The 26,770-nt window shown below is 38.2% G+C and overlaps 1 protein-coding gene, 1 long non-coding RNA gene and 1 pseudogene across 9 annotated transcripts in view; 1 reads left to right on the top strand and 2 right to left on the bottom strand.

Annotated features, from left to right (window-relative positions):
• CARNMT1 (carnosine N-methyltransferase 1) overlaps window positions 1-18,210 on the top strand; it is a 45,592-nt gene extending 27,382 nt beyond the window's left edge. For 7 of the 8 annotated variants that reach the window (XM_005581946.4, XM_045373102.3, XM_045373099.3 and 4 more), the window contains 5 exons: window positions 759-899; window positions 1,847-2,025; window positions 4,091-4,204; window positions 14,238-14,341; window positions 15,397-18,210. In XM_005581946.4, the coding sequence (XP_005582003.2) occupies window positions 759-899; window positions 1,847-2,025; window positions 4,091-4,204; window positions 14,238-14,341; window positions 15,397-15,498 (640 nt within the window). In that variant the 3' untranslated portion in view covers window positions 15,499-18,210. The remainder of the gene's footprint in view (window positions 1-758; window positions 900-1,846; window positions 2,026-4,090; window positions 4,205-14,237; window positions 14,342-15,396) is intronic. The other variant, XR_012424797.1, reaches the window with a different exon arrangement.
• On the bottom strand, window positions 4,066-23,592 carry LOC123569109 (uncharacterized). The gene is made up of 4 exons (XR_006692636.3): window positions 23,486-23,592; window positions 9,370-9,492; window positions 8,980-9,033; window positions 4,066-4,654 (listed from the first exon to the last, which is right to left on the bottom strand). It is a non-coding gene; the product is annotated as an uncharacterized lncRNA (long non-coding RNA).
• Window positions 23,593-26,146: 2,554 nt separating this feature from the next.
• On the bottom strand, window positions 26,147-26,558 carry LOC102116180 (dynein light chain 2, cytoplasmic pseudogene; annotated as a pseudogene).
• Between the last annotated feature and the right edge of the window lie 212 nt (window positions 26,559-26,770).

Below are 26,770 nucleotides of genomic sequence, written 5' to 3'. Positions count from 1 at the left end.
CAATTTTAGTTTCCTCGGGATTATATTGATTTGCCAAAATTCCTAAGAAAAAGCCTTGTTTTGGTAAAGCTTTTAGTTTTTTGAAAGTGGAATGATGGATCTTATGTGAAGGAAATATGTAATGGCAGTGTGGTGCTAGTAGGTAGAGATCAATTTGGTTGTGAACCTCTGGTTTGGTGTAATATATTTGTAATCATGTATGTTTAATTAGAGGGCCGTTTCCCATTTCCCCCATGAAAATACCCCTCCCTCACATTCTTGTCAACTAAAACATATAAGGATTTAGAGATATACCCGACACATTAAACTCTACATCTGTTTAACATAAACAATTGGGTTACATATACAATTCAGAAATAAAGTTATGTTGTATTTATTGTCCCGTATGATGAAGTACTTTTGTTCAAACTCTTCATGTGTAATTGGGATCCCTTGGAATAATTTGTTTTTCTAAGATGGTTGTTCAGGGTGTCAGCTTATATGAGTGACTTTATAAGTCTTCAGATGTAAGGGGACTCCTTTTTTCTGAAAAATAATTTTTGAGGGCTAAAACCCTCATTTGATACCAGAACATACATAATAATTCCTTATACCTCTTATTTTTGATATTTAGAAGTATTTCTTGATTGTGAGAAGTCAGAGTTTTAGTGAGCTTATTCTTATTGAGTAAATGAGTAAGTTTTTAGTTGTTAATATGGATTTTGTCTTTTTCTTTTTTTCTTTGAGGGGTTGGACATAATTGCCTTATTTCATTTCAGGGATCCTTCTAAAGTAAATATTCTGGTACCTGGTGCTGGACTAGGAAGACTGGCCTGGGAAATAGCTATGCTAGGTTATGCTTGTCAAGGAAATGAATGGAGTTTTTTTATGCTCTTTTCTTCCAACTTTGTACTCAACAGGTATTTAATTTATTTTTTGCTGGAAATAGTAATTTCTCAGAATCAGATTGACTTACCTATTTTCTTGAACAATTTTGAATTTGAAGATAAGTACATAGCATTTGATTATTATATCTATCACAAATGTTTCTTATGTTAAAATCAAAGTACTTGTACAAATTATCACTTGAACCAATTGCCTAGTTATTAGAATGTTGAAACAGGATGGGTAAGTGACTTTATAGAAGGTGACTGGGCATTCCATGAAATGATTTCTGTACAAAATCTTCAGGACTAAGTATGAACCAGGAAGGAGTATTTTTAAATTTATTCCTTAAGCTTCTTTACCTCCTTGTTTCTTTAGTTAAATAAGAGTTTAGTTTAGCAATTATAACTTTTTCTCCTTAATCAAGTTCTTATAAAATGGCCAAGTATACTCTCATGACTGAGTTGGAAAGATCTCTCAGAACTTGTGTGGCCTCTTTTGGAAGGCAGTGGAAAAGAATTGTTATTTTTAAAGCCAGAAGATGTACACTGAGTAGCTGCCTTGTTTAAATAATATGTTGTCTCGGATGGCAGTATGAGTTTTAGGGGGTTGGTGAAAAAGGGAAAAAGAAGAGGGTTATACAAAAAATAGATCGCAAACTGTTTTAGTTGAAACCAGTACCATTTTAAAAAACCTCGTTGGACTGTTTTAGTTGGTTTTGAAGTTTAGAAATACATTTTTAAAAATTTGAATGAACAGCAAATGTATATCTTTGAATTTACTTTTTTTCTGTCTTTAATCCATAATTGGTTGCTCATCTACATGTATATGTACATTTTCAGATAATTAGGGAAGCTGTAATAGTGACTCTTTAAATATTAATTTTATGTGCAAATCTTCAATTAAACAGTATATTTTAGCATTTAAAGTGGATTTTCTTGGTAAAATAGTTAACACCTGATTTTATACTCATATTTTGCAGATGTTCTGAAATTAATAAATACAAACTTTATCCTTGGATCCATCAGTTTAGCAATAACCGGAGATCAGCTGATCAGATTCGACCCATCTTTTTCCCTGATGTTGACCCCCATAGTCTTCCTCCTGGTTCTAACTTTTCTATGACAGCAGGAGATTTTCAAGAGATTTATTCAGAATGCAGTAAGTCAAAATCAAGCATTTAAAAAGTCTTGTCCTTTATTCTAAATTTAATGAGCCAATTTTATCCTAAGCCAAGGTTTAGATCATTTATTTTGACGGTAGAACATAAGGCATACGTCAGTGTCAATTTAGAATGTTTTTCAAGGTCATGTACAAGGCAGTGATAGGAAATAAGAAGTGTAAGATACTACAGTCAAGAAATTTAGATATGGGCCCTATTGGGCCCATTAATACTAAGAGATACCATGTAAACAAAGTTTAAATGAGTAATGAATACCAAAAAAATGAAAGGTTATTAGTGTAAGAAGGAAGCTGTTCATAGTGAGGCTATGACTTGAAGGTTGAGAGAAATAGCATTTGAGGCAGACAGAAGTACCAAGATATGAATAAGGTGATTGGGGATGGCAGCACAGCTGTACTGTCAGGGAAAGGAAATATTTAATGGGAGATTTAATGGGATTTAATGGGAGCTATTGCTAGAAAAGTAAATTTGTTCCAGATCATGGAGGACTTTTATAGTCAGGCTGCGCAGTTGACTTCAACCTGGCAAACTGTTGAAGAAATCTGAGCTAGGCATGAGAGAAAGGGAGATGATAATTGGGAAAGAGGAGAGGGAGATTGGCAGTAAAAGGAAAACAAAATAGAATAGTGAGGGTTCAGCAAGATCATTGAGTCAATAGGTATTTGTTGAGCACCTACTAAGTACCAGGTATGTTCTAGGTGTCAAAAGAGAACAGTGAACAAAACAAAGTCCCTGTCCACAGAGAACGTCTATTCTAATAGAGAAAGTGAGGCAATAACAAATCTAATATTGTAAGGAAGAAAAAATAAGGCAGGGAAGAGGGGTTACAGAGTGACTGGGGAGAGGCTGCTGCTTTATATAGAGTTGTCAGGGAAAGCCTTTTAGAAAGCCTTTTAGAGTAGAAACTAAAAAAGAAAAAATGTGTGGCAGAGAACCTTGAAAGAGTACAGAGGCAAACCACTGAAATATTGAAGGGAAAATGTTGCAGATGGGGAATGGCAAGGGAAGAGGATTAGGGAGTATAGAGAGTACTTGCTCTGCTCAAGGAGAAGCTAGGCTGTAGTAAGCAGTGGGTGCAGTGGTGAGAGGTCAGCCTTGAGAAGATTTGTTGAGGCAAACTTGTTGGCAGGCAGGCCATAGCAAGGACTTGGAATTGTACTCAGAGAAACAGGATGCCATTGGAGGGCTTGAAGCAGGGGCAGCAACAACACAGATTGTTTTTATTTATTTATTTATTTATTTTACAACATAGAAAGTTTTTGTTTATTTTTCTCTGAACTCTGAGATTGGGACAACCTGTACTCTGAAGGAAGAAAGGGAGAGATGGAAGATGTTAGGTGTTGTGGATAAGGAATGAAATAATGGAAAACATCACTTAGGCAAGGAAAAGTCCCCTTTTTGTGGGGCAAGGTTTGAGAGAACAGATGATGAAGGTAATCCTCCATGGGATCAAGTGACTTTATTGCACTAGCATTTGTATAGACACCATACCTCCTAGCGGCAAATGGTGTTCTCTGGTGGGTTCCCACCCACTGCTTCTGCCTGCCCCTGGCTCCCCTTTTTCCCTGGTAATTATTCGAAGTTGTGGTAGATGTTGAGGTATTTTAATGTCATTTATTTCTCAATTGGCAACTGGTGCCTGCAGTCTTCTGAAACCTGCCAGAATTGGTGGTTAACACTAGTTTAAATTTGAATGACTATTATTTTGTTTTAAGTGATTTTAAATGAAGGCTAGAAGTTGAATAGAGGATAAACAAAGCTCTTACAAATATAATTTGGTAATAATATGTAGAGATTAGATTATAATATCAGTGTTATTGGGGATGATTTCCAAATTGATTACTTAATTAGATTATTGATATCAGTATTTCTCATAAGTGATTGTTTGGTTACTGTGACTATAGTGTTGATCAGAAGTTTAGCTTCTGTATCTCTGTCAAACATTAATACTCTGTAAAAGGTAACTGGAAAATTTAAATAATTAATTAAAAGAAAAAAGCAAAATAACATAACAGATGCAGTAATTTGATTTTTCTTCATTAGATACCTGGGACTGTATTGCTACCTGTTTCTTCATAGACACAGCTCACAATGTAATTGATTATATTGATACAATATGGAAAATACTCAAGCCAGGTGGAATTTGGATAAATCTAGGTAAGTTTTTTAGTATTTACTAACATTTTTTATATTAATCTGAGTACTTACAGCTGTATTACATTTAACTTCACAATCTCAAATGTTCATGAACATCAGAATTATGTTGTAAATGTTTTAAAATCGCTACAGTTTCCTTTAGACTGCATCCTGGTGGTGATCCCTCCAAAGGCAGTGGAAGCTCAAAAGTTGTATATTCATACTTAGGTCAGTCTCACAGTCGTTGTAATTTCAGTGTATACTAATTGTTGATCTGATGGTGGGTAATCATTCCCTCAGTATCTCCATCCCACATGCTGAGACAGTGGTCCGTTCTGTTAGGAAGAGAGTGTTCTGTTTTTCTTTCTATAATGAAGCATAGGGGAGAGATTTTACCTCTCCCATGGAATCTTCCTCCCGAGTACAGCCATATACTGGGAAGAGTGTAGGTGTGATAACTTCTGTGATTACCTTGAGTTAAAGAATAGAAACATAATTTTTTTTTAATGCAAAAATCTTTTTTTACTGCATTCTACTTACTACTCGATGCTAGAAATTAAATGATGAGTATAACATGGTCCCTACAGTCCAGAATCTAAAGGAAATTGCTGCTTTTCTCCTTTTTAAAATAAGGGGGTATAATGATAATATCCAGGTAGATATACATGTGTTCTTTAATGAGATATATAATCTGTGTTCAGAAAGACATCCAGACTAGAACATAAAGGTTTTCAAGATAAGGATTATTATACTACATAAAAGGACATAAAGTACATGGTTTTGAGCCCTTGGCCTTCCAGATGGGTCTAGTTTTGTGACTGATTTCTGTTACCTACTCTCTTTTTGATGATTTTAATTTACCAGAAATTTTGCCATTTGGGACTAAGCCCTGGAGGTCGTAATAAGTCTTTTGCAAACTTCTCTTAGGAATTCCTTAGGACCAGATGAAAGCAGCTGTACGGTGCAATCATAATAAAATAAATATCCCAAACCTTAAGTCTTCTTTAAAAGTAGTTACCTTGGGAAATTTTTCCCAAAGAAAAATGGAAAGATATTACCTACTGGGTATTTGCTTACTGTGGGTTAGGTACTGTGTTGGCCCTTATGGAGTCTCAGAGCAGCCCTGTAATGAAATGGCACTATGTTATAGTTGAAGAAACTGAGTCTTGGTTTAAATAACTAGCAGAACAGTCCTGTAGCTTACATGTGGCAAAGACAGGCTCGAAGCCCAGAGCCAATTTCTTGATTACCCTGGGTTAATTTGTAAGTTAGCATTAAGATGACCCTGTGTTTACATAATTAAATTTTTTGACCCCCATTACTGAGTTATGATAAGGTTTTATGTATTTCCAGAGCAAGCAACTTTCATAGAAACAGCTTTTTTGTTTTAACATTTGTTTTATTGGTTTATGAATATTTTACTAAGTTATATGATACAATAATTGTAACTACCTGAAGCACATACAGTTGGCTCCTGATAAGTATACTGTTTGATAAGAGTAGATGTACTATAGTGTGACTTACGATCTGTCATGGGCATCAGAAGTAATGGAGCACGTTGGTTAACAGGAAGTCAGTTAGGAGAGCTAATTCCACTATGGAGTTTCAAAACAATTTTGAAAATTGTAATAATGGAGAAACACAGTCCTTAAAAATAGTTATTTGGAAGGTTAATAATTTACAAAGTATTAACTTACACATCTTTTGCATGTATAAGTTAAAGAATGTAAAAAGTCTCAGAATCAGTTTTCTTTTAAATGTTATGTTCTGGGCATCTAATCTGTGTTTTTCATTTTTTATGCTATGTACTCAATTTTTGACTCCATATTCCTCCTACCTAATCTCATGGCTTTTCCTGCTCTTTTGATTCCCAATCTGTATCTCTGGTCCAAACATCTCTCTTGTGCTCCAAGCCAGTATGTCCAACTTGGATGTACCACAGATACTTCAAAATCTTTGTCTCAAGATCAGCCTGGGCAACATGCCCCAAGACCCCATCTCAAAACAAAACAAAACAAAACAGAAAACGGTTCCATGCCTCCCAATATCTTTTCTATTCTTCATCTACTCAGATTCCCCCAAACAAAAATACTGGGAGCCTTTTGTTACGCCTTTTATTAGGTCACTCAGGCTACCATAACAATTCCACAGATTGGGTGGCTTAAATAACAAGTTTATTTTCCCACAGTTCTGATGACTGGAATTCCAAGTGCTCACCAGGTTGGTGTCTAGTGAGGGCTCTTCCTTTGATTTGCAGGGGTTACCCTCTTGCTGTGTATTCACATAGCCTTTCTTTGGTTGTGCATAGAGGGAGAAGGAGTGAATGAGTGAGCTCTTTGGTGTCTCTTATAAGGACACTAATCCTATTGAATGAGGACCCCACCCTTACAACCTCATTTACCTTAATTACTTCCTTAGAAGTCCTACCTTCAAATACAGCCACACTAGGGATTAGGGCTTCAACATATAAATTTGGAGGCAGGCGGACACAAAACAGTCACTAGGACCCCTCTTTTTCCTCACTGTTTGTCTCTAGTCAGTCTAAAAGTTGTATCTCCTAAAGCTACTTAATCGCTCTTGAATATCCTTCTATTCCAGGGTTTCTCGATTGTGATATTGACATTTGGGCTGGCTCATTCTTCAGTGGGAGTGATGAGGGAAGTGGGGGTCTGGCTTGTATATTGTAGAATGGTTAACAGCCTTCCTGGCCTCTAAGACCCCAGTAGTACCTCCCAGTTTTGACAACCAAAATGTCTTTAGATATTGAAAAATGTTGCCCTCTGGGGCTGGAGGGTGTTGGCAAAGGCATCCCCAGTTGAGAACCATTGCTCTAATTTCTTGGTTTCTTGCCTGGATTAGCCTTAGGATTACTGTAGTCGTTTCCTTAAGGATGCCCCTGCCTTCAAGTTGTCTTCAGCCTTTGTCATTTCTCCACATAATCACCAGTGACCTTCCTAACATGCAAATCTGTTCCTGTAAGGCTCCCTGCATGAAACTCTAGCTTTCTGGAAAACCTAAACTCTTCAGGATTATGTACAATGCCCTTATGATATTTCTTCTGTCTCGTGTCTCACCTTCTTCTTATTTTTTGTTTTTTTATCACCCCTTCTCTGACCTTAAGTGCCAGTCCTTTGACTTAGCTCTTTCTTTCTCTTCTGTTTTCCCTTGCCTAGTCCCTGTGTGTTCTTAAACACTTAGCTCAGGTGATCCTTTTGGGTTGGGTTAAGTATTCTGTATTTCTTATGTTCTAAGAGACTCTGCTGTAGCATATATTTCAGTTTGGTGTTAGCACTCATATGCTTTTGTTTTCACTGCTAGTCTCTAAGCTCCATAAGGGCAAAGATCTAATGCTTCCTAGTCACCTGGTACAAAGCCTGGCAAACAGTAGATATTAATGACTGTTACATGTATGTGTGAATGTATTGTTTCAAAATTTGAAAAAGGGAACATACTCAGATGTCCCGAAGACATGATGAAGTGCCATCTATATTGGTAAATTGATAACATTCTTATGGTTTTGGCTTTAATTGTATAGACCTGGAGGCTTAAGTTACTCTGTAAACTGAGAGATCAACCTCTTGGGGATGGTTTTACCCTAACCATGCTTATGTAGATTAGAACGTCAGTATATTCATATATAATGGGAAATGTAATGGCCAGCCATTCTGGAACAAATGACATTAGAGGTAAAATTATATATGAAAATGTTGCCCAAATTGCATGAAATCAGATTGGGGGTTGATCATTAATTTACAAAATGCTTTAATTAAGGAGGATGTGATGGACTCTTTAACACTATCCAGTTTAAGGAAAGCTAGTAAGACTTTGAAGGGGACTGTTACGCATATGTCCTTTGGGTAAGGCTATGATTTAGGCAAAGAACAGAAGAATGCCTGTGAATTCCCTTTTTCAGTTTTTCATCCTGACCAGCACTTCTTAAACACATTTATTTATAATCTCTTCTAAAAAGAGAGTGTGTGTGTATGTATGCATTGATAAATTTGGGAGTCAGGTAGTGGAGGGCAGGCATTTAGCTACATCTGGAAGAATTTAATAAAATGAATCTGACTGTATCTGAAGAATTAAAATGTAACTACATCTGGTAAAAGTACCAAAGGATATCTTCGTAAAGTGTATTGAAAGACAGGTCTTATCAGATTTTAGAGCATTATGAAGCTACGGAATTTTTTTTTTTTTTTTGAAACGGAATCTCACTCTGTCGCCCAGGCTGGAGTGCAGTGGTACCATCTCAGCTCACTGCAACCTCTGTCTCCTGAATTCAAGCGATTCTCATGCCTCAGCCTCTCAAGTAGCTGGGGTTACAGGTGTGCGCTACCACACCTGGCTATTTTTTGTATTCTAAGTGGAGATGGGGTTTCACCACGTTGGCCAGGCTGGTCTTGAACTCCCGACCTCAGGTGATCCACCCGCCTCAGCCTCCCAAAGTGCTGTGATTACAAGCGTGAGCCACTGTGCCCAGCCTAGAATTTTTTACAACATGAGATTCCCTTTAAAAGGTAGATGACTTAACACATACAGCCTTTCCTCATTATAGGAGTAGTAAAATTATAAAAAGGTATAAAACACATGGACAAAGAATGGCAGGCATGTTATTGGGGGACAAAACAATGTACTAATTTTTAGAAGTTGGGGTAGATAGGTAAGTTTTGCGAAGAAAAACATGTGAGAGCCACCTTACCTGAGTAACTCTGGAAAATGAGGTGCTGTATGGAAAAACCTAAGTTGATAATCTGTATATAGAGAATAGTTGACTCCTCTATAATCAAGATGCCTACCTTATATGCCCATTTCCACTCCATGCTCAGGTGGGAGACCAGAAGTTTAATTCCCTAGAAAAAGTAAATAGGAAAGGAGCAAGATTTAGGAAAGCATGTCCTCGTGTAGAATGGAGGCAAAATGTAGGGCAGAAAACAAGGGGATTAATGGAAAACTTTGGAAAATGCTCAAGCAGTGACCACCAGTCCAAGCTATCTCCAACCCCTACCCTGCTTATAAAACTTACCGAGGTTTGGCCGGGAGTGGTGGCTCACACCTGTAATCCCAGCACTTTGGGAGGCTGAGGCAGGTGGATCACGAGGTCAAGAGATTGAGACCATCCTGGCCAACATGGTGAAACCCAGTCTCTACTAAAAATACAAAAATTAGCTGGGTATGGTGGCACATACCTGTAGTCCCAGCTACTTGGGAGGCTGAGGCAGGAGAATTTCTTGAACTCAGGAGGTGGAGGTTGCATTGAGCTGAGATTGCACTCCACTGCACTCCAGACTGGCGACAGAGTGAAACTCCATCTGAAAAAAAAAAAAAAACAAAACTTACTGAGGTTTAAATTCCAGATGTTTTGCACAGATGCATGTCATGTTTCTTGGAGTGGGCATGTCAATATTGCTATATGAGCTTATTTTAAAATTATAATTGTTTCTTGTATCTTTTTCTGTCTCTTAAAATCTTTATGCCTAACTTTTTAGATTTTTCAGACTTTTTGTGGCAATCTTTATGTTTTAGGTGTGTCTCTTACAAACAGCATACAGTACATTTTTATTATCCAGTCAAACAATCTTTATCTCTTAACCAGAACTTTTAGAGTCTTACAGGTTTGTAAATGGTTTAAATCCACTTGTCACAGATTTGGCAAGTGGTTTGGCCACCTTTAAGCTAGTTCTTGTTCTTTCATGAACTCTGTCACTGTTTGGTACCTCCTTTGTGAAACAACCAGATATTCCAGGCCCATCTTGTACTTTCTCTGACCAGCCATTGTTTCTAAGGATTCCTGGTTCCTTTTAATGGGGAATGGTTTGTAGAAGTGGAAAATCTAATTTCTGCCACTGGAGTGGTATTGTATCTAGGCCTTTTTGGCAAACAGCGTAGGAAATATATGTATATGTCTATCTGTAAAAATCATATGTATATATGTGTTTATAAGAATCATCAAAGGAGGGCCTTAAGAAAAACTAAACACACACACACATACATACATACACACAAACAGACAAAATCGTAAGTTCATACTGATAACCTTAGTTCCAGTTCAACACTCAGTATAAAATATACTAAGGTGGCAGGTAGCTTTCAACACTTAGAATATATCACACCCAGTCACTTCTAGCTTCTATCTTTGCTGTTGAGAATTCAGCTTTTTAAAATGTTGCTCCTCTGAAGGTATTCTGTTTTTTTAAGATTTTTTACTTTGTAGTTTTTAGCAGGTATAATATTACATCTAGGTGTGGAGTTTTCTTTTTAAGACTGTGCACAGTTTATTAGGCTTCTTCAGTCTGTGAATTGACCTTATCAGTTGTGAAAAATTCACAGCTTTGCGGGGGGAGTCCCCTCTTACCAATCGTACATTTAGCCTTAAAATATGTAACAATAGCCATTATTTCTTCACATACTGCCTCATTCTTTTTCTCTGTTTCTTCTGGAAATGCAATCAAATATATTTTAGAACTTCTCATGGTAGCGTTCCTATATCTTAACCACTTCTCTTGCTATCTTTCTCACCATGCTGCACTGTGGATAGTTTCTTCTGACCAATAGTCTTTTATTTGAAAATACTGAGCATATTATTTCTGATAATTCTAACATCTCAAGTCTTTGCGGGTCATTTTCTGCTTTCTCTTGCTTTTCTTGGTTCTTGTTCATGATTCCTTGTTTCTCTGTGCTGTTGACTTTGAGTGGTTTATTGGGGATTGTTCTTGAGAAATCACACTTTGGATTTCTTAAGGCCTGGGTTGAAGTGTTTTTCCCCAAAGGAATTTGCATTTGCTTCTGCCAGGAGATGAGAGCATTGTCAGACCAGAACTGTTTTAAACTAAATTAGAACTTGAGGTTTATTGGACCACGCATGTTATATTAAATTAGGCTATAAATCTACCCTAGGATTAAACCATGATGTACAACCACCTTGTCCCTTTAGTAAGCACTAGATCAACTTTAATGCAGTCTCATGGGGTTAAAGGATAGAAGTAAGTTTATTTCTTACTCTCACCTTAAAGATAGCCCAATAGGAAAAAAAAAAGGAAAAAAATCAAATGAGGGCACAAGAATTAATAGGGGGAAAAAGATAAAGAGAGCCCCTACTGTTCCTGTCATAATGTCAAGTGATCTTTCAGACTCTCTATCTGGAGCAGGCCCAGGACTTTGTCTTATGTCCCCTTGGTCCAAAGAGTTTATCAAATTGCAGATCAGTTTCTTCTTGGTAGTGATATATTCTCAGGGTAAAAATGGCATCTAGGTGTACCTCTAGGTTCCTGGTAATTTCTTACTAACTTCCCAACCTAACTTAAGTTTTTAAAGTAAGTTTAATGCACCAACTTTCATTGTTTGCAATAGGAATGTCAGTCTGAATAACCTAACCTACCTGCCTTTACAGGAAGCAAAAGTTCCTTTATATATTTTTATTTCTTTAACAGTTGTATTAATTCATTTCCACACTGCTGTAAAGATACTACCCGAGACTGGGTAATTTACAAATAAAAGAGATTTAATTGACTCACAAGTCCATATTGCTAGGGAGGTCTCAGGAAACTTACAATCATGGCAGAAGGGGAAGCAGGCACCTTCTTCACAAGGTGGCAGGGGAGAGAGGGTAAGGGAGGAACTGCCACTTTTAAAGCATCAGATCTTGTGAGAACTCAGTATCATGAGAACAGCTTGGGGGGAACTGCCCCCATGATCCAGTCCCCTCCCACCAAGTCCCTCCTTCCACGTGGGATTACAATTGGAGATGAGATTTGGGTGGAGGCACAAAGCCAAACCATATCAACAGTAAACTATATTTTTAGATTAAAAAAATTCTTTAGAGGGGGAAAACAGAGAAAACTACCCAGCAATGAAATAGGCTGTACAACATAAATATGCAAGTTATTAAAAAAAAAAAAAAACAAACTAGATGACATAGCTCATGCCTGTAATCCTGACAGCTCCTGAGGTCAAGCCAGGCAGACCGATTGAGGCCAGGATTTCTAGACCAGGCTGGGCAACACAGCAAGACCCCTCATCTCTAAAAAAATGTTTAAAAATTAGCCAGGTGTAGTGGCATGTGCCTGTAGTCCCAGCTACTTGGGAGCTGAGGTGGGAGGATCACTTGAGCCCAGAAATTCAAGGCTGTAGTGAACTATGCCTATGCCATTGCACTTTAACCTGGGTGACACAGCAAGACTCTAACACTCAGTTAAAAAAAAATGAAAAAAAGAATAAATGTAAACAGCCTATATACAGAAAAAAATGTTCATTCTCACTGTTAGTCAAATAAATCAATATAAATGTGCTACCATTTTTCACCTATCATATTCACTAAGTTTTAAAATTTGCTTACTTAAAGCTTAGGTAAGTACAGTGAGATGGGATATGCTCTTGTTCTGCTACTGGGGATGTAAAATGATATGACTTTCTTCTGGAAAAACAGTAACATCTTATAAAATAATGTATGGGAAAACCTTAAATATTCGTACATTTAGTCAGGGGTTGGCAAACTACAGCCCATAGACCAAATGTGGCCTGCAGCCTATTTTTGTATGACCCTACCACTACAAGTATCTCTTACATTCTTAAAGGGTAATGGGGAAGAACACAAATAAGAATATATGCTGGAGACTGTAAGTGGAATACAAAGCCTCCATTATTTGCCATCTGTCCTGTTACATAATTGTTATCTTTTGAAAGTAGCACTAACATATACATTATATTCATGGTCATTTTTTCTAGTCAGTTACGTAGGATAGAGAAAGGAGGGAGAAAGAAAAACTTTTTTATCCTAACTGTGATCCACAGAATGGTAAGCCTCTTGGTAGCAGAAACTTTGTCTTGTTATTAAATACTTTTATCTTCCATGATTAGCACATTGTATGAGGAGTAGGAGTAGAGAGCTGGTTGCAGGATTTTTAATTAACCCAATGAAAAGTAAAGAGAAGATTGTCTAGATTAGCCTGAGGTATATATAACTGTGTGTTATGGTTCCTGGATGAGGCTGATATATTGGGCAAAATGATAGATTGAAAGATTTGAAAATCATGCTTTAAATCATATGTTCGTTTCTTGAATGTATGGAATGGAATGAGCAAATAGTAAAGGGAGGATGTCATAGAAATAGTATAATACCTGTCATTTACTTAGTGCCTTGTTTATGACAGGTGTAATACATATTATCTCACCTTAAAGTCATATTACAGGGCACACACGGTGGCTCACGCCTGTAATTGCAACACTTTGGGAGGCCAAGGCTGGTGGATCACTTGAAGTCAGGAGTTCAAGCAGCCCGGCCAACATGGTGAAACCCTGTCTCTACTAAAAATATAAAAATCAGCCTGGCGTGATGACAGGTCCCTGTAATTCCAGCTATTCAGGAGGCGGAGGCAGGAAAATCGCTTGAACCTGGGAGGTGGAGGTTGCAGTAAGCCCAGATCGTGCCACTGTACCCCACCCAGCCTGGGCAACAGAGTGAGATTCTATCTAAAAATAAATAAATAAATAAAATAAAAAGTATATTATAGATGAAGCAGAGTTAGTGAATTGTCCACAGGCACACAATTACTAGATGTTAGAGGTGTGATATGAACAGTGCACTTTAAAAAAAAAAAAGCCAGCTCTAGTGTTACTTCCTTCTTTGAAGAAACCTTCTCTATAACTTCTGTCCACCTTTTACTACCTGGGTTAACTTGAGGCGCCTTCTTTCTTTTCATATGATACACAGTTGGTAACTGCAGTTTGGCATTTACTTATGGAATTATAATTGCACAATATATTTGGAATTTGAGGACTTAGCATTATCTGATTCATCTACTCCTTCAGTAACTTGAAAGTTAAAGGTGAAGGCCTATGGTGTGAATCACAGTGTAAGGCAGGTAGACCAGAGGGACTCACTCCTCATGAGTGTAGGCCCATCTCTTGAGGGTGTCAGATACTAGGCCAAATTTTCAAATGCCCAGACTTTTTATGTTTATCTTATCCAGTACCTAACTTATTCAACTTGGAATTCAGTGTAACACAGCTATGAGTGTGTGTTTATATTCAAGTAATTCACAGTATCTTTAAACCATAGGTCCTCTGCTGTACCACTTTGAAAATCTGGCAAATGAACTTTCCATAGAATTGAGCTATGAGGATATAAAAAACGTTGTTCTGCAGTATGGATTCAAGGTAGAGGTAAGAATGGAATAAAATATTGCCGAAGTTTAACTCCCAAAGCACCTTGACAGAAGTGTTGATATCATGGCTGTTAGTGACTATTTGAATTCTGTTTTCTTATCTATAAAGGGAAGATAACACAGGTTGAGTACCCCTTACTCAAAATGCTTGGGACCAGAAATGTGTTGGATTTTGGATTTTTTTTTCCAATTTTGCAATATATGCATATACATAATGACATATCTTGGGAGGGGACTGAAGTCTAAATATGAAATTCATTTATGTTTTATATATGCCTTATAAGCATAGCCCAAAGGTAATTTTATACAATATTTTAAAATTTTGACCACCTGCACATGAAGTCAGATGTGGAATTTGTCAGTTGTGGCATTATGTAGGTGCTCAAAACATTTTGGATTTTGGAGCGTTTCAGATTTTCAGATTAGGGATGCTTGACCTGTGTTACTTAGCTTCCAGAATTATAAGGATTTGGGATAACGTGTACATAAAGGGAAAACTATACTTTCTGGTGAAATAGCCTTTCAGTAAATGGTAGCTGATCATTATAATACTGTTCTTACAGACTCTCACTTATAGATAGAAAGTAGAGTAGGCTCTGGGGAAAACAAAAAGGGGCGGGAGGGCAAGTATAAGAGGGATATTCACAATATGTCCTTGTCCTTGTGTACTGCTTCATCTTTTTTTAATTATGTGCATTACATAAAGTTTTGTGATATTTTGGCTCTTGTGTTTCAGTTCATTTATTTAGAAGCCTTCCATTTTAGAAACAATAGATTTGTTTTTAAGAATGACGAGAAGCAATATATTATAGTAGTTCAAAGTTCAAGACTGCCAGAGTTTGAATCTTAGTTCCGTCACTTATTAGTGTGACTGTTCTTTGTAAAGTGAGACTACTAATATTAATAGTACCTCTCTTATGGGGGTAGTTGTATGTAATAAATGAATATGCTTAAAATAGTGCCTGCCACTGATACATATGTGCTCAGAATTTGTTAGTGGTGTGGTCATCATGACTGTCATAGTCAGTATTATGATTATTGTTTGCATTGCAGGTGGAAAAAGAATCTGTATTGTCAACATATACTGTGAATGATCTCTCTATGATGAAATACTACTATGAATGTGTCTTGTTTGTGGTCCGTAAGCCACAATAATGGTCTCAAGTGATACCACCTGGAAAAAAGTTTAGTAAGAACAAATGCTGAAATAAACGACTCAAAATCAACTATCAGTGATGACAGGACACAACCTCAAATCAGTGGTGCCTTCTTATTCCTAACAAAATTTAGAAATAGTGTCTATTTTCTTAATATGTCTATTGCTTTTTCAGAAATATACTATGCCATGCAGATTTGTACTACACAAGTAAAAATGGAGGAAATGTCTTGAAGTATACTTTTTCCTTGAAGCCCAGATTGTGTTTCAGTAGGAAAAAAACCTAATCTCCAGTGTCTTCATGATGCTATCCATTGCAAGTCTGCCGTATTAATGACTAATAGTATTGAAGTCCATAATAATCTTCCTTTTTTTGTTGTTTTGTATGCATTGCACATGTAACTTTTAGAAGAGTCTAAGGATCCTCAGTCATATTCAACATCTGGAGTTGGGACTTTGTTCACTTTCAATCTAAGAAAACTATGCGTAAAATGTGTCTTTTTTTTTTTTTTCTTCAGAGACAGGATCCTGCTCTGTCTCCCAGGCTGGAGTGCAGTGGCACGATCATAGCTCACTGTAACCTCAAACTCCTGGACTCAAGCGATCTTCCTGCCTTAGCCTCCCGAGTAGCTAGGACTATAGGCATGTACCACCGCGCCTGGCCTGTGTCTATTCTTCTATCATTCAGATTAATTTAATTTTGTATTTTCTAGCTCAGATGAACTTAAAGAAGCATCAAACATTTCTTTTTTATGAAATGTTAAATTTAATAGCATCACAGGCCGGTAAAATATATTCAAGTAACTGAGAAATTATCAAAGTCTTTTGGCCACAATAAACTGAACACTTTATGAAAGCATACTCATCATGGATCTCAACATTCAAAGTGAGAAATAAAAAGCCTTTATTAAAAGTAGTGCTAGGAAACAGAGAAAATAAGAATAAAATTTACCCATTTGAAATATATGATTTTCAGACTCTAAATGAATACAGAGTTTGACAGTGTGATGTTTACAATAATGTCTTTTCTTTAGATTATCTGGATTATGAAAGCAAGCACTTTTTTCATTAAAACAATTATATACTAGGAAAAACTGTCATAATAGTATTAATGTGGGGAATTTTGATTATGAAATTCAGGGATAAATTACTGCCCATTGTCTGTGTCTTCAATATTGTAAGCAGCAGCCATCATGTAATTTCAGATTAATGCCAATTTTGTTCCCTGATAGATGGAGCTTAAACAGTATATGCTGCTTTAAATTTCTACCTCTAGCAGATCTTTATTGGAGGGAGTTTTCCTTTGTATTTTTTAATGTATGTTATTCTGTTTCCAGTAGCTTGGAAAGTAGAGATGACTAATGTTTTAGCCTTTTCTTGGAGAAAAGGAAGAACTCTTCTTGAATATTTTCACAGATGATTGTGATTGCTTTAAATGACCTCTGTGGCAATTTAAATTAGATGGATTTAATCTCAGTAATGTGCTGGTCGCATAAAAGTCATGTTTTAATAGGAAAACTTACTTGTAAATGTTTAGACCTTTGTTGTCACTTAGGCTAGGGAGTCACTACCCTATTTGGCATCTTACTAGTTGGGGGGATCTTTTCCGTGTACAGTGATGGGACTTTCGTGACCTTTACTCTCACTATGCAATAGAGGGTTTCATGCAGTTGATTTGACATGTCAAAATTGGGAAAACTGTTACTTTTTTTTTTTTAAAGATATCTTTTTTGTGTCCCTCAGTACTTAGCAGATGTTCATTTGGTGGAAATTCTTATTACTTACATGAATGAGTTTGAATTTAGTGGCAAGGAAGAAAAAAACTCAAACTATTGTTTTTAAAGAAGAAAACTTGCAAAGTACATAAGTATTTTTTAAAAATCAATTGAACAGAAAGGAATGCATGCTGTTTTTGAATGACTTAGACATGCTTTTTATTCACTGACTAGTATTCACTTTTTTACAACTTGTATCAAAACAAATGATCTTTGTTTTTGTCACAGGCAAAAACAGGTTGACACTGGTGGGTTGGCTTTATTAATTCTTTTTCTATTAGGTTTTCTTTAATAATGTTATATTTCTAAATTATAGCATATGTTTTAGTTAATTCTGAAATCAGTTACTTCATTTGTTAATTTATCCCTTGTATCATGAATATTGTTTTTTAAATGTTCTATACAAATTTGCATCACTTTTTTTCTTACAGCTTTTGCAGTTAATATATTCTAAACTTGAAAATGTGGTATCAATCAGTAATAGAAGTATCACTGGAGGATTTATTTAACTTTGTATTTCTTAATTTTAGTCCTAGCTACTAAAGTATGTAAGCCTTAAAGTTTAAAATGTTTTTCTTAAATTAGCTGTATACACATATATTTTCATTTACTTTGTGAAATGCGAGGAGATAGTCCATTGTGCTTGTGTTTTTTTCTTTAATTTCCATATTCTGAAGCAGTGCAGATATAGGGTATGCTAATCAAGTGAGCAAGGTGGAATATGTACAATATAAGGAGAAGCTGTATAAATCACAGTATAAAATTATGAAGTTTGGTAACTGTAAAATGTACTGTATTTATATGTAACTCTCATTCTAAAAGTTGCCACAAAAGCTGAATTGGAAGCTTCATGTCTGCATGAAATTTCCTATATTTTTAATGTGTATGATGAAATTAATTTTTCTTGAATATTAAAGTCTGCCAATTGCTACGAAACGATAGTTGCTTGGTTGTTTTCATCTAAGTTAGTGTAACCATAGATGTGGGGATTTTAATGAGTGGAGCATGTATACTTTTGAACTCTTGGATTAGCCTGTTTTTATATGCTTCTAGGAAGTCAGTCATATGAATACTTGGTCTTATAATATACCAGGCCTTATACTAATTATTTTCACTTTGTTTCATTCAGGTTCACCGTAGTAAAGTTAGAATCCACTGAGGAAAAGGAATAATCTTGATTTTCAGTTTTGTTAAATAATAGAAAAAGAATTCTATAAAAGGAACTAGTAGAAGAAAGTTACAGGACCAGTCATTAGTGGGATGAGCACTTAGATCTTCTGGGTTCATTTTCCTGAATGATTGTGATCTCAGGCAAGCCACTCTTGGCTTGTTTCCTCATCTGTAAGAAAGGATTGATACCATCTATTTCAGATAGTTTATTAGGTCATATGAGCTTTTATATATATTTTTGTGTGTATGAAAGCACATGATAGACAGTTACCATAAATGTAATTTCAGTCTGTGTTAACTGCTATCTAGTGATGGAAAAAATGAGGATTGTTAACAGGACGTTAGTTTTAATTATCTTATGGTGACCCTTTGAAAAAGGTTTCCATGGAATCCTGGGGAAAACAGTAAAAAATGGTAGGTACAGATACAGATTCCAAAAGTTTGTTGGGAATTATAATGAAATATATAGTAGGTAATGGGAGAGGGTATAATTAAAATTTAATGGCATGTTACTCCCACTTTTATTAACCTGCTAGCACATCCCTCTTATATATGTTTGATTCTTTCTCTTTGATACCTATTTAGATGTGGGATCTTTCAGTCAGTGTATATGTGCATTTTCAGTTAAAAGTTGCCTTTCAGAAGGGACTGCACCAATTTACATGCCAGGAACAGTGTTTAAAAGTAACTTACATCCATTCCCTGGCCAGTACTGGGTATTGCTGAGCTTTTCATTTTTGTCAGTACAGACATACCTCATTTTATTCTACTTCGCTTTATTGCACCTTGCAGATACTTTTTTTTTTTTTTTTTTTTACACAAATTGAAAGTTGGTGGCAACCCTGCATCAAACAAGTCTATATTGGTGTCATTTTCCAACAGCATGTGTTCATGTCATGTCTCTGTGTCAGCATTTTTTAGCAATCAAGTATTTTAAAATTATGTACATTGTTCTTTTAGACAAAATGCTATTGCACATTTAATATGCTACAGTATATTGTAAACATACTTTTATATGCACTGGGAAACCCCAAAATTTGTGTCACTGTCTTTATCATGATGGTCTGGAACTGAGTCTGTAGTATATCCAAGGTATGTCTGTATAAGAAGTGTTATCTAATTTGAATATTCATTTACTTAATTGTTGGGAAAGTTAAGCAATTTCTCTGAGTTTGATGGCCAAAGAAAAGTGTTTTTAATCTGCCAGTCTATATGATTTAATGTGGCAAACCTGACAGGTCATTGGCAACAGCTCCAAACCTAATTAAAACATAGTGAGGTTCATCGGGGAGAGTACTGGCCAGAGCCATCAGGACTGTCTTGAGTTCTAGTAATTGAGAGGAGCAGCCACATCTGCTTTTGGTTTTACATAGCTGGCACTGAAGCTGAACGAACAGCAGGAGCAGCTCATTGGACTCCGTTATGTTTCATTGTAGCCAAACAATTCGTGAAGTAGGCCCAGAAATTTAGGGGAAACTAAGTCAAGGGCCCCACTGAACCAATGGGATTGCTTTGTGCAGTGGAGTTGGCCATACAGTTTACCTCCAAAAGGACAGCTGCCGTTTTTTCACATAGGAACAAAAAGCTGCCACGGTCAGGCCAGCTATGCTATTTCTCTTTGACTAGCGAGGCTTGTTAGATTCTTTTCACCTTGTTAGTCATTAAGTCCAAGGTGACCCACCACGAAATGGGGATGTCAAGCCAAAGAGTCACAAGAGCTACGTTAAATCACATTAAGTTTCAACAAAAGCTTAGCAGGTTAATAGCTGCCTTCTATTGTTAACATATAAAGATGTATGTGGTGGCTGCGTCAGGCAGCTGTTGCGATTGTTGGTATTGAGCTGTTGCCTCTCTGAGTACTCAGGCAGCCATTAAGTCTTTGAAACTTCTCCTGGAGGCCTATATTACTTATACTGGACCATCCGGGGAGGGGGATCAGTCTGTGTAGTATTCCTTGAGAGTGAGATGGAGTAAGATATAGACCAAGAAGTGTAGGCATAAAATCCATGAATTCTATTATACATATATTGAATCTGTCCAAAGAGCCCTGGTGACATTATTTTTGAGGGGTCCAGCTCCTCGTCAAAAACTTGGGGGCTGGGATAGGACAGAAGGGAGTTGGCACTTCCTCTAGTTTAACCTCTTGCTATTTCAGTAAGTGATTAAAGCTTTGACTGTTCAAACTGCCAGCTCAACTCTCCCTGGCCCCTAACAATTTCAGGTTTCCTTCCCCACTCCAAGCCTTGTCCAAACCCTATCAGTTGAATTAAGGTGACTTTTTTCCTGTAGGAACACAGACCAAGAAGTTTAACATGCATCAGGTGCTACAGCACAGATGCCAAAAGATCAGGTTATCCCCTAGCTGGGAGTTCCAGATGGCAGAGGAAGCTAGTCTACAATGACAGAAGGAGCGATGGTGGTGGGGAATAGAGTTCATCTGCTCATAATTGTTATATCCACGCAATTGTCGTTAGTATACCTGAGTGTTTATGCTTACAAAAAAATAGTATTGCCTATTTCATTGTGTGAAGTGGCCTACAAAGTGTTCTCTTGTGTTTTTATGTTTCCCAGTGGTGGTGGGGAAGAAATTTGATTGTCAGCGTTTTTTTCCATTGACCACTGTCTCCAGGTTCAGTGCCTGAGCACTGCTGCTACTTCTTCCCCCATCTATCTCCAGCATCCAATGAGTGTCCAGCTTCTAAGACCCCTTACTTTGGTGCTGATCATAATCTCAAAATACATAATCCTGAATGTAAAAATCCTGAACTCTTTAAGGTCTAAAGTCCCTAACATCTAAAATTTCAATAGATTAAAATCTTTGAAATTCTGTGAGACAAATTCTGGGGAAGGGATTCATGTGTTTTCAGTTGTATGCAGTGTACTTGCATCATGACAGGCAGAACTATTACCTTGTTACTGTCTTTACTAGGAAATTACGGTTTAAGGAGATTCGTATGGGTGCCAAGTTGATAAGAAGTAGACTTGGGGACATAATTTTAGGTGGCAACTTGCCTGGATTAAGGAATACTAGAAACCTAGTAAGACATTATTTTCAGTGTATCTGTGAGAGTCTTTCTAGGGGAGACATGTATATGAGTCTCAGTGGACTAAGTGGGAAAGATCTGTCCTCATGTTGGCAGGGGCCATCCACTCAGCCAGGGGCCTATAGAGAACTGAGAAGGCAAATTAGTCCCTCTCAGAGCTGGGACAAATTTTCTGCTGCTGCCTCGGACATCAGAAATTTGACACCACAAAGTACATTATCACAGCATTAACTGTGTGTAAGCATTGTGCATGGATGTAAAAATGTAGAAACTTCCTCAATAAAGGAAGCGATGTACTCTTTGTATGTCTGCATTTGTCAAATATAAAATTTCTGAGAATCTTGGCTCTTTGGGCTACTGTGTATGTGGTGGTGACCCATTGAAGGGTTTTTTTGGTGTGTGTGTGTGTGTGTGTGTTTTGTTTTGTTTTTAAAACAGAGTCTTGCTCTGTCGCTCAGGCTGGAGTGCAGTGGCACCATCTCAGCTCACTGCAACTTCTGCCTCCTGGGTTCAAGCGATTCTCCTGCCTCAGCCTCTCAAGTAGCTGGGACTACAGGCACCCACCACCACACCTGGCTAGTTTTGTATTTTTGTAGAGACAGGGTTTCACCATGTTGGCCAGGCTGGTCTTGAACTCCTGACTTTAGGTGATCCGCCCATGTTGGCCTCCCAAAGTGCTGGTATTGCAGACGTGAGCCACCATGCCCAGCCAAGTTTTGTTTTTTGTTTTTTTTGTTGTTGTTTTCTTTTGAGATGGAGTCTTGCTCTGTTGCCCCAGCTGGAGTGCAGTTTTCATGATCTCGGCTCACTGTAATCTCCACCTACTGGATTCAAGCAATTCTCCTGCCTCAGCCTCCTGAGTAGCTGGGATCATAGGTGCCTACCACCATGCCCGGCTAATTTTTGTATTTTTGGTAGAGATGGGGTTTCACCATGTTGGTCAGGCTGGTCTCAAACTCCTGACCTGAAGTGATCTGCCCGCCTCGGCCTCCCAAAGTGCTGGGATTACAGGGTAAGCCACTGTGCCCGGCCCCCCATTGAAGTTTTTGATTGATCTCGTCAGAAGACTTATGTTGTCTATCACAGTATTTCAGATGACTGCGGTTATAAAGCTGGGTGTATGCTTTTATATATTTAGCTTTTTCACCCATTTCTTTGTGAATACAGTTTATCTGCTCATAATTGTTTTTTTTTTTTTTTTTTTTGAGACAGAGTCTCGCTGTGTCTCCCAGGCTGGAGTGCAGTGGCGTGATCTCGGCTCACTGCAAGCTCCGCCTCCCGGGTTCATGCCATTCTCCCGCCTCAGCCTCCCAAGTAGCTGAGACTACAGGCGCCCGCCACCACGCCCGGCTAGTTTTTTGCATTTTTAGTAGAGACGGGGTTTCACCATGTTAGCCAGGATAATGCTCATAATTGTTATATCCACGCAGTTGTCATTAGTATGCCTGAGTGTTTATGCTTGCAAAAAATGTTATTTCCTATTTCATTGTGTGAAGTGGCCTACGAAGTGTTCTCTTGTGTTACGTTTCTCAAATAAATCCCCTTTTAAAAATGTAAATAAATGTTTTTGAGATAATTTTTAAGATTTTTTTCCCTACGTTATATTTTCAAGATTTTGAGATTTTGGGATTGCAATTTTCTGGATTTTTAGACTTCAGGGATTTTGATCTTTCAGTATTTCAACATTTGAGATTATGGCATTTGGAATTGTTTTTCAGGATTATGGTCCAAACTTCTTTTCTGTCCATGCTCACGCCACGGTGTTCTGCCCTGCAGTCTTCCAGCTTTGACCGCTCCAGCACCCAGAGCCCTGTCCTCATTATAAGCCAGGTTGGACTGTTGACAGGAACCAGGTGTTTGGCTTTATATTAGGCAAGGCATTTCCTTCACTCACTTTTAAGTGGCCACCCATGCTCAATTCAAACAAATTAACTTCTGTCTTCAGGTCACTCAAAGCTCAAATAGCAAAGCCTTCATTCCTGACAACATTAATTTACCTTTGAGGACTCTCCACCTCAGCAGTCACAGCCATACCGCCTTTTAGCTGGTACCATGGGACTTGTTGCTCTGTTGTCATAACATTTCTTCTTTCTGCCTCGAAGAGAGTGAGCAACAATGAAGTTATTATTTGGGTAACTTATTTCAGTCCTGCTTCTAGCAGCTCAACATATAAACAGGAAGAAGTAGGGTCTCCTGCCAACTGGGCAATAGTATTCATTACTGGATCTTGGGAGTCTTATTTTCTTGAACTGGCCTGCAGATGCTTGTCCTTCCTAATCCAGAAATCCATGTCTGTCAGCATCCTTTCTTTCTCAACAAAATTGCTAAGTCTGCTATTTGAGTTTACCCTATTTATAATCTAATGTGTTAGTCTGTTACAGTTTCCTAGACGCTGGTAAAGACATAAAAATTACACAAATAATACAGAGAGTTCTGTTCTCATCCAGCTTCCCCCAAAGATAGCATTTTAACCATATTATTAAAACCTTGAAGTTGACATTGGTACAATACTATTACTAAACTGTTGATAGACCTTGTTTGGAGTTTACCAGTACTTGCATGCACTGTTTATTTTTCCCTTATTTTTTCACTTTTAACCTACCTTAATATTTAAAATGGGTTTCTCATTAATAGCACATACCTTGGTCTTGCTTTTTAAATTTTAATTAATGCATAGTATTTGTACATATTTATATAGGGCACATGTGATATTGTTACATGCATAGAATGTGATGATCAATTTAGGGTATTTATTCCTATATATTAGGAACATTCCAAGTCCTCTCTTCTAGTTATTTTGAAATATATAATACATTGTTGTTAACTATTAACTATAGTCACCCAACTTTGTATCAAACATTAGAACTTTAACTGTATGTTTGTACCCATTAACCAACCTCTCTTCATAGCCACTCCCACCCATATGCCCTTCCCATCCTCTGATAGCTATCACTCTACTCACTACCTCCATGAGGTCAACTTTCTTAGCTCCCATATATGAGTGAGAACATGCAGTATTTGTCTCTCTCTGCCTGGCTTATTTAATGTCCTCCAGATCCATCCATGTTGCCGTAAATGACATGATTTCATTCTTTTTTATGACTGAATAGTACTCCATTGTGTACGTAGACCACATTTCCTTTGTCTGTTCGTGGTCACTTAGGTTGATTCCTTATCTTTGCTGTCAGTAGAGCTGTCAGAAACATGGGAGTGCATGTATCCTTCTGGTATACTGATTTCCTTTGGATAAATGCCCAGTAGAAGAATTGCTAGGTGGTATGGTAGTTCTATTTTTAGTTTTTTTCTCTATTGTTTTCCATAGTGGCTGAACTAATTTACATTTTCACCAACAGTTTGAGTTCCCTTTTCTGTACATCCTCACCAGCATCTGTAATTTTTTGCTTTTTAACAATACTTATGCTAATGTAAAGCGAGACCGCATTATGATGATTTATTATTATTACATCAGTCAACCTTTAATGTTCAAAAAAGGCATGGATGCAGAGCATAGGAGATGTGGCAGGGTCTCGGGCCTTGGTCCAGAAATGAGGGAGAGATGAACACAAACCAGACACTTTCAACTGGCCACACAGTCTGGGAGGGCAGGGAGAAACAGATTTGGACATTCATAAAAAAAAAAACCTAAAATCAAGCACTCCATTTTGTGCCCATTGAAGAGTTTGATATAGGAAACTCAGTCACCACCCTGGAGACTGGAGGGGAGATCCCCCCTCCCCTGCCAACACCAAAAAGCAAGCTTGGCACACACAAAGGGCTTAGGGAGGGGCATTCTGCCTCCCCACCAGCCCCAAGAAGGGACTTGAAAATAAAAGAATAAGCTGGATCCCCTACCCCTACATTGTCAACCCTACACATGAGAGTTTTGAAGGCCAGCCAACTAACGACAGGGGCTGCTCTAAGAGAACACCAGAGGAATGAGAAAATGGAGGGCTAAGCAGGGAGCAGACAGGAGAAAAATGTAATGAAAAAAAAAAAAATTCAAGCTAATCCTACCCCCAAAATCCTCCTATCACGATCTCAGGCAGGAAGAACAAAAGAAGGTAATCCACAAAGACACAGCCCTTACTTAGAATTTCTGACAGACAGCAAGACAAGTCTGCTCCCCACTCCCACACACCACACACAGACACATTTCAGGGCGCCCTAAAGAACGCATCCCCACCCCACCCTCTGCCCCAAGCCATAGAATCACAGTTCAGTGGAATATTCTCCTGGTGTTAGATCAATCCCTCCACCTTCCTTCCTATCCCTTTCTCCTTGACAGTCCCACCACAGTCCCCCTGCAGCCTCCTGGCCCTCCCAGCATCCACCTGGGCCAGGAAGAGGCAGCTGCACAGTTTTAGTTCCACCTCTGGAGACCTATTTCTTTTCCTCAGCCCTCCTAGTCTTTTGGCCTCGTAGTCTGTTGAGGGCTTTTTCTTTTGTATAGGGAAAAAAAGAGAAAAGGGAGAGGTGGGAGAGATTTTCCTAGTGCAATACAACCAAAAAATATTTTTAAAGTCTTGAAAAACAAATATAAAGCAGCCTTCTTCCCCAGGCAACTGAACAGAAAGGTTTGGTTGTGTTGACTGCCACATACACATGAAAACGAATATACAGTCCATGCAGTAGCACAGCCATTGGAGAAGACATCCTGATGTCCTGATTTGCCCCAGTGCAAAACAGTCCTAGCAACGCCCCCTGCTTGCCATCGCTGCCACCGCCACTGACATCTTCACTGTGGCCACCTAGCCTGACTTGAAGAGGAGGATTGTAACTTGACTCAAGTAAAAATAGATGAGGTGCTTTGTCTTGTGTGTGACGTAGCTGCCAAATTTCGGCCCACGATACAGTGCCAGGTAGGGCTATATTTCTTGTCAAATTCCTTCTTGATATAGGCTGCAATGTCCTTCTCTATGTTGTACTTCTCCATGGCCTGCGTGGCGCAGTCAATGACATCCTGTTGCATATCCTCAGACGTGTCTGCGGTCTTGATCACTGCCTTCCAGTCAGACATCGTGACACTTCACGGAGGCGAGTCCGCACGGGCCCGTGGGGAGCAGCGATGGCCTAAGGCAGAGCGCAGGCAGCGGCGGTGACTCCTGGGCTCCTCCTGCAGTCACTGCCACTACGGTCTCCCGCTCCCGCAGCCCCGGGCCAGTCGCTACCCGCCACGGTCCGCCCTTGGAGTTGCCCGCGCGGCCTGCCAGCCTGCTCGGTCCGCGCTGGCGCCGCACAGCTACGCTCTGCTCTGCCGCTCTCTTTTTATTTTGTTTTTAGAT

This window comes from Macaca fascicularis, chromosome 15 (genome assembly GCF_037993035.2).
Source record: "Macaca fascicularis isolate 582-1 chromosome 15, T2T-MFA8v1.1".
NCBI classification, from domain to species: Eukaryota; Metazoa; Chordata; class Mammalia; order Primates; family Cercopithecidae; genus Macaca; species Macaca fascicularis.
The sequence above is the reverse complement of the archived record's forward strand: the minus strand, read 5'-3'. Positions and strand labels throughout refer to the sequence as shown.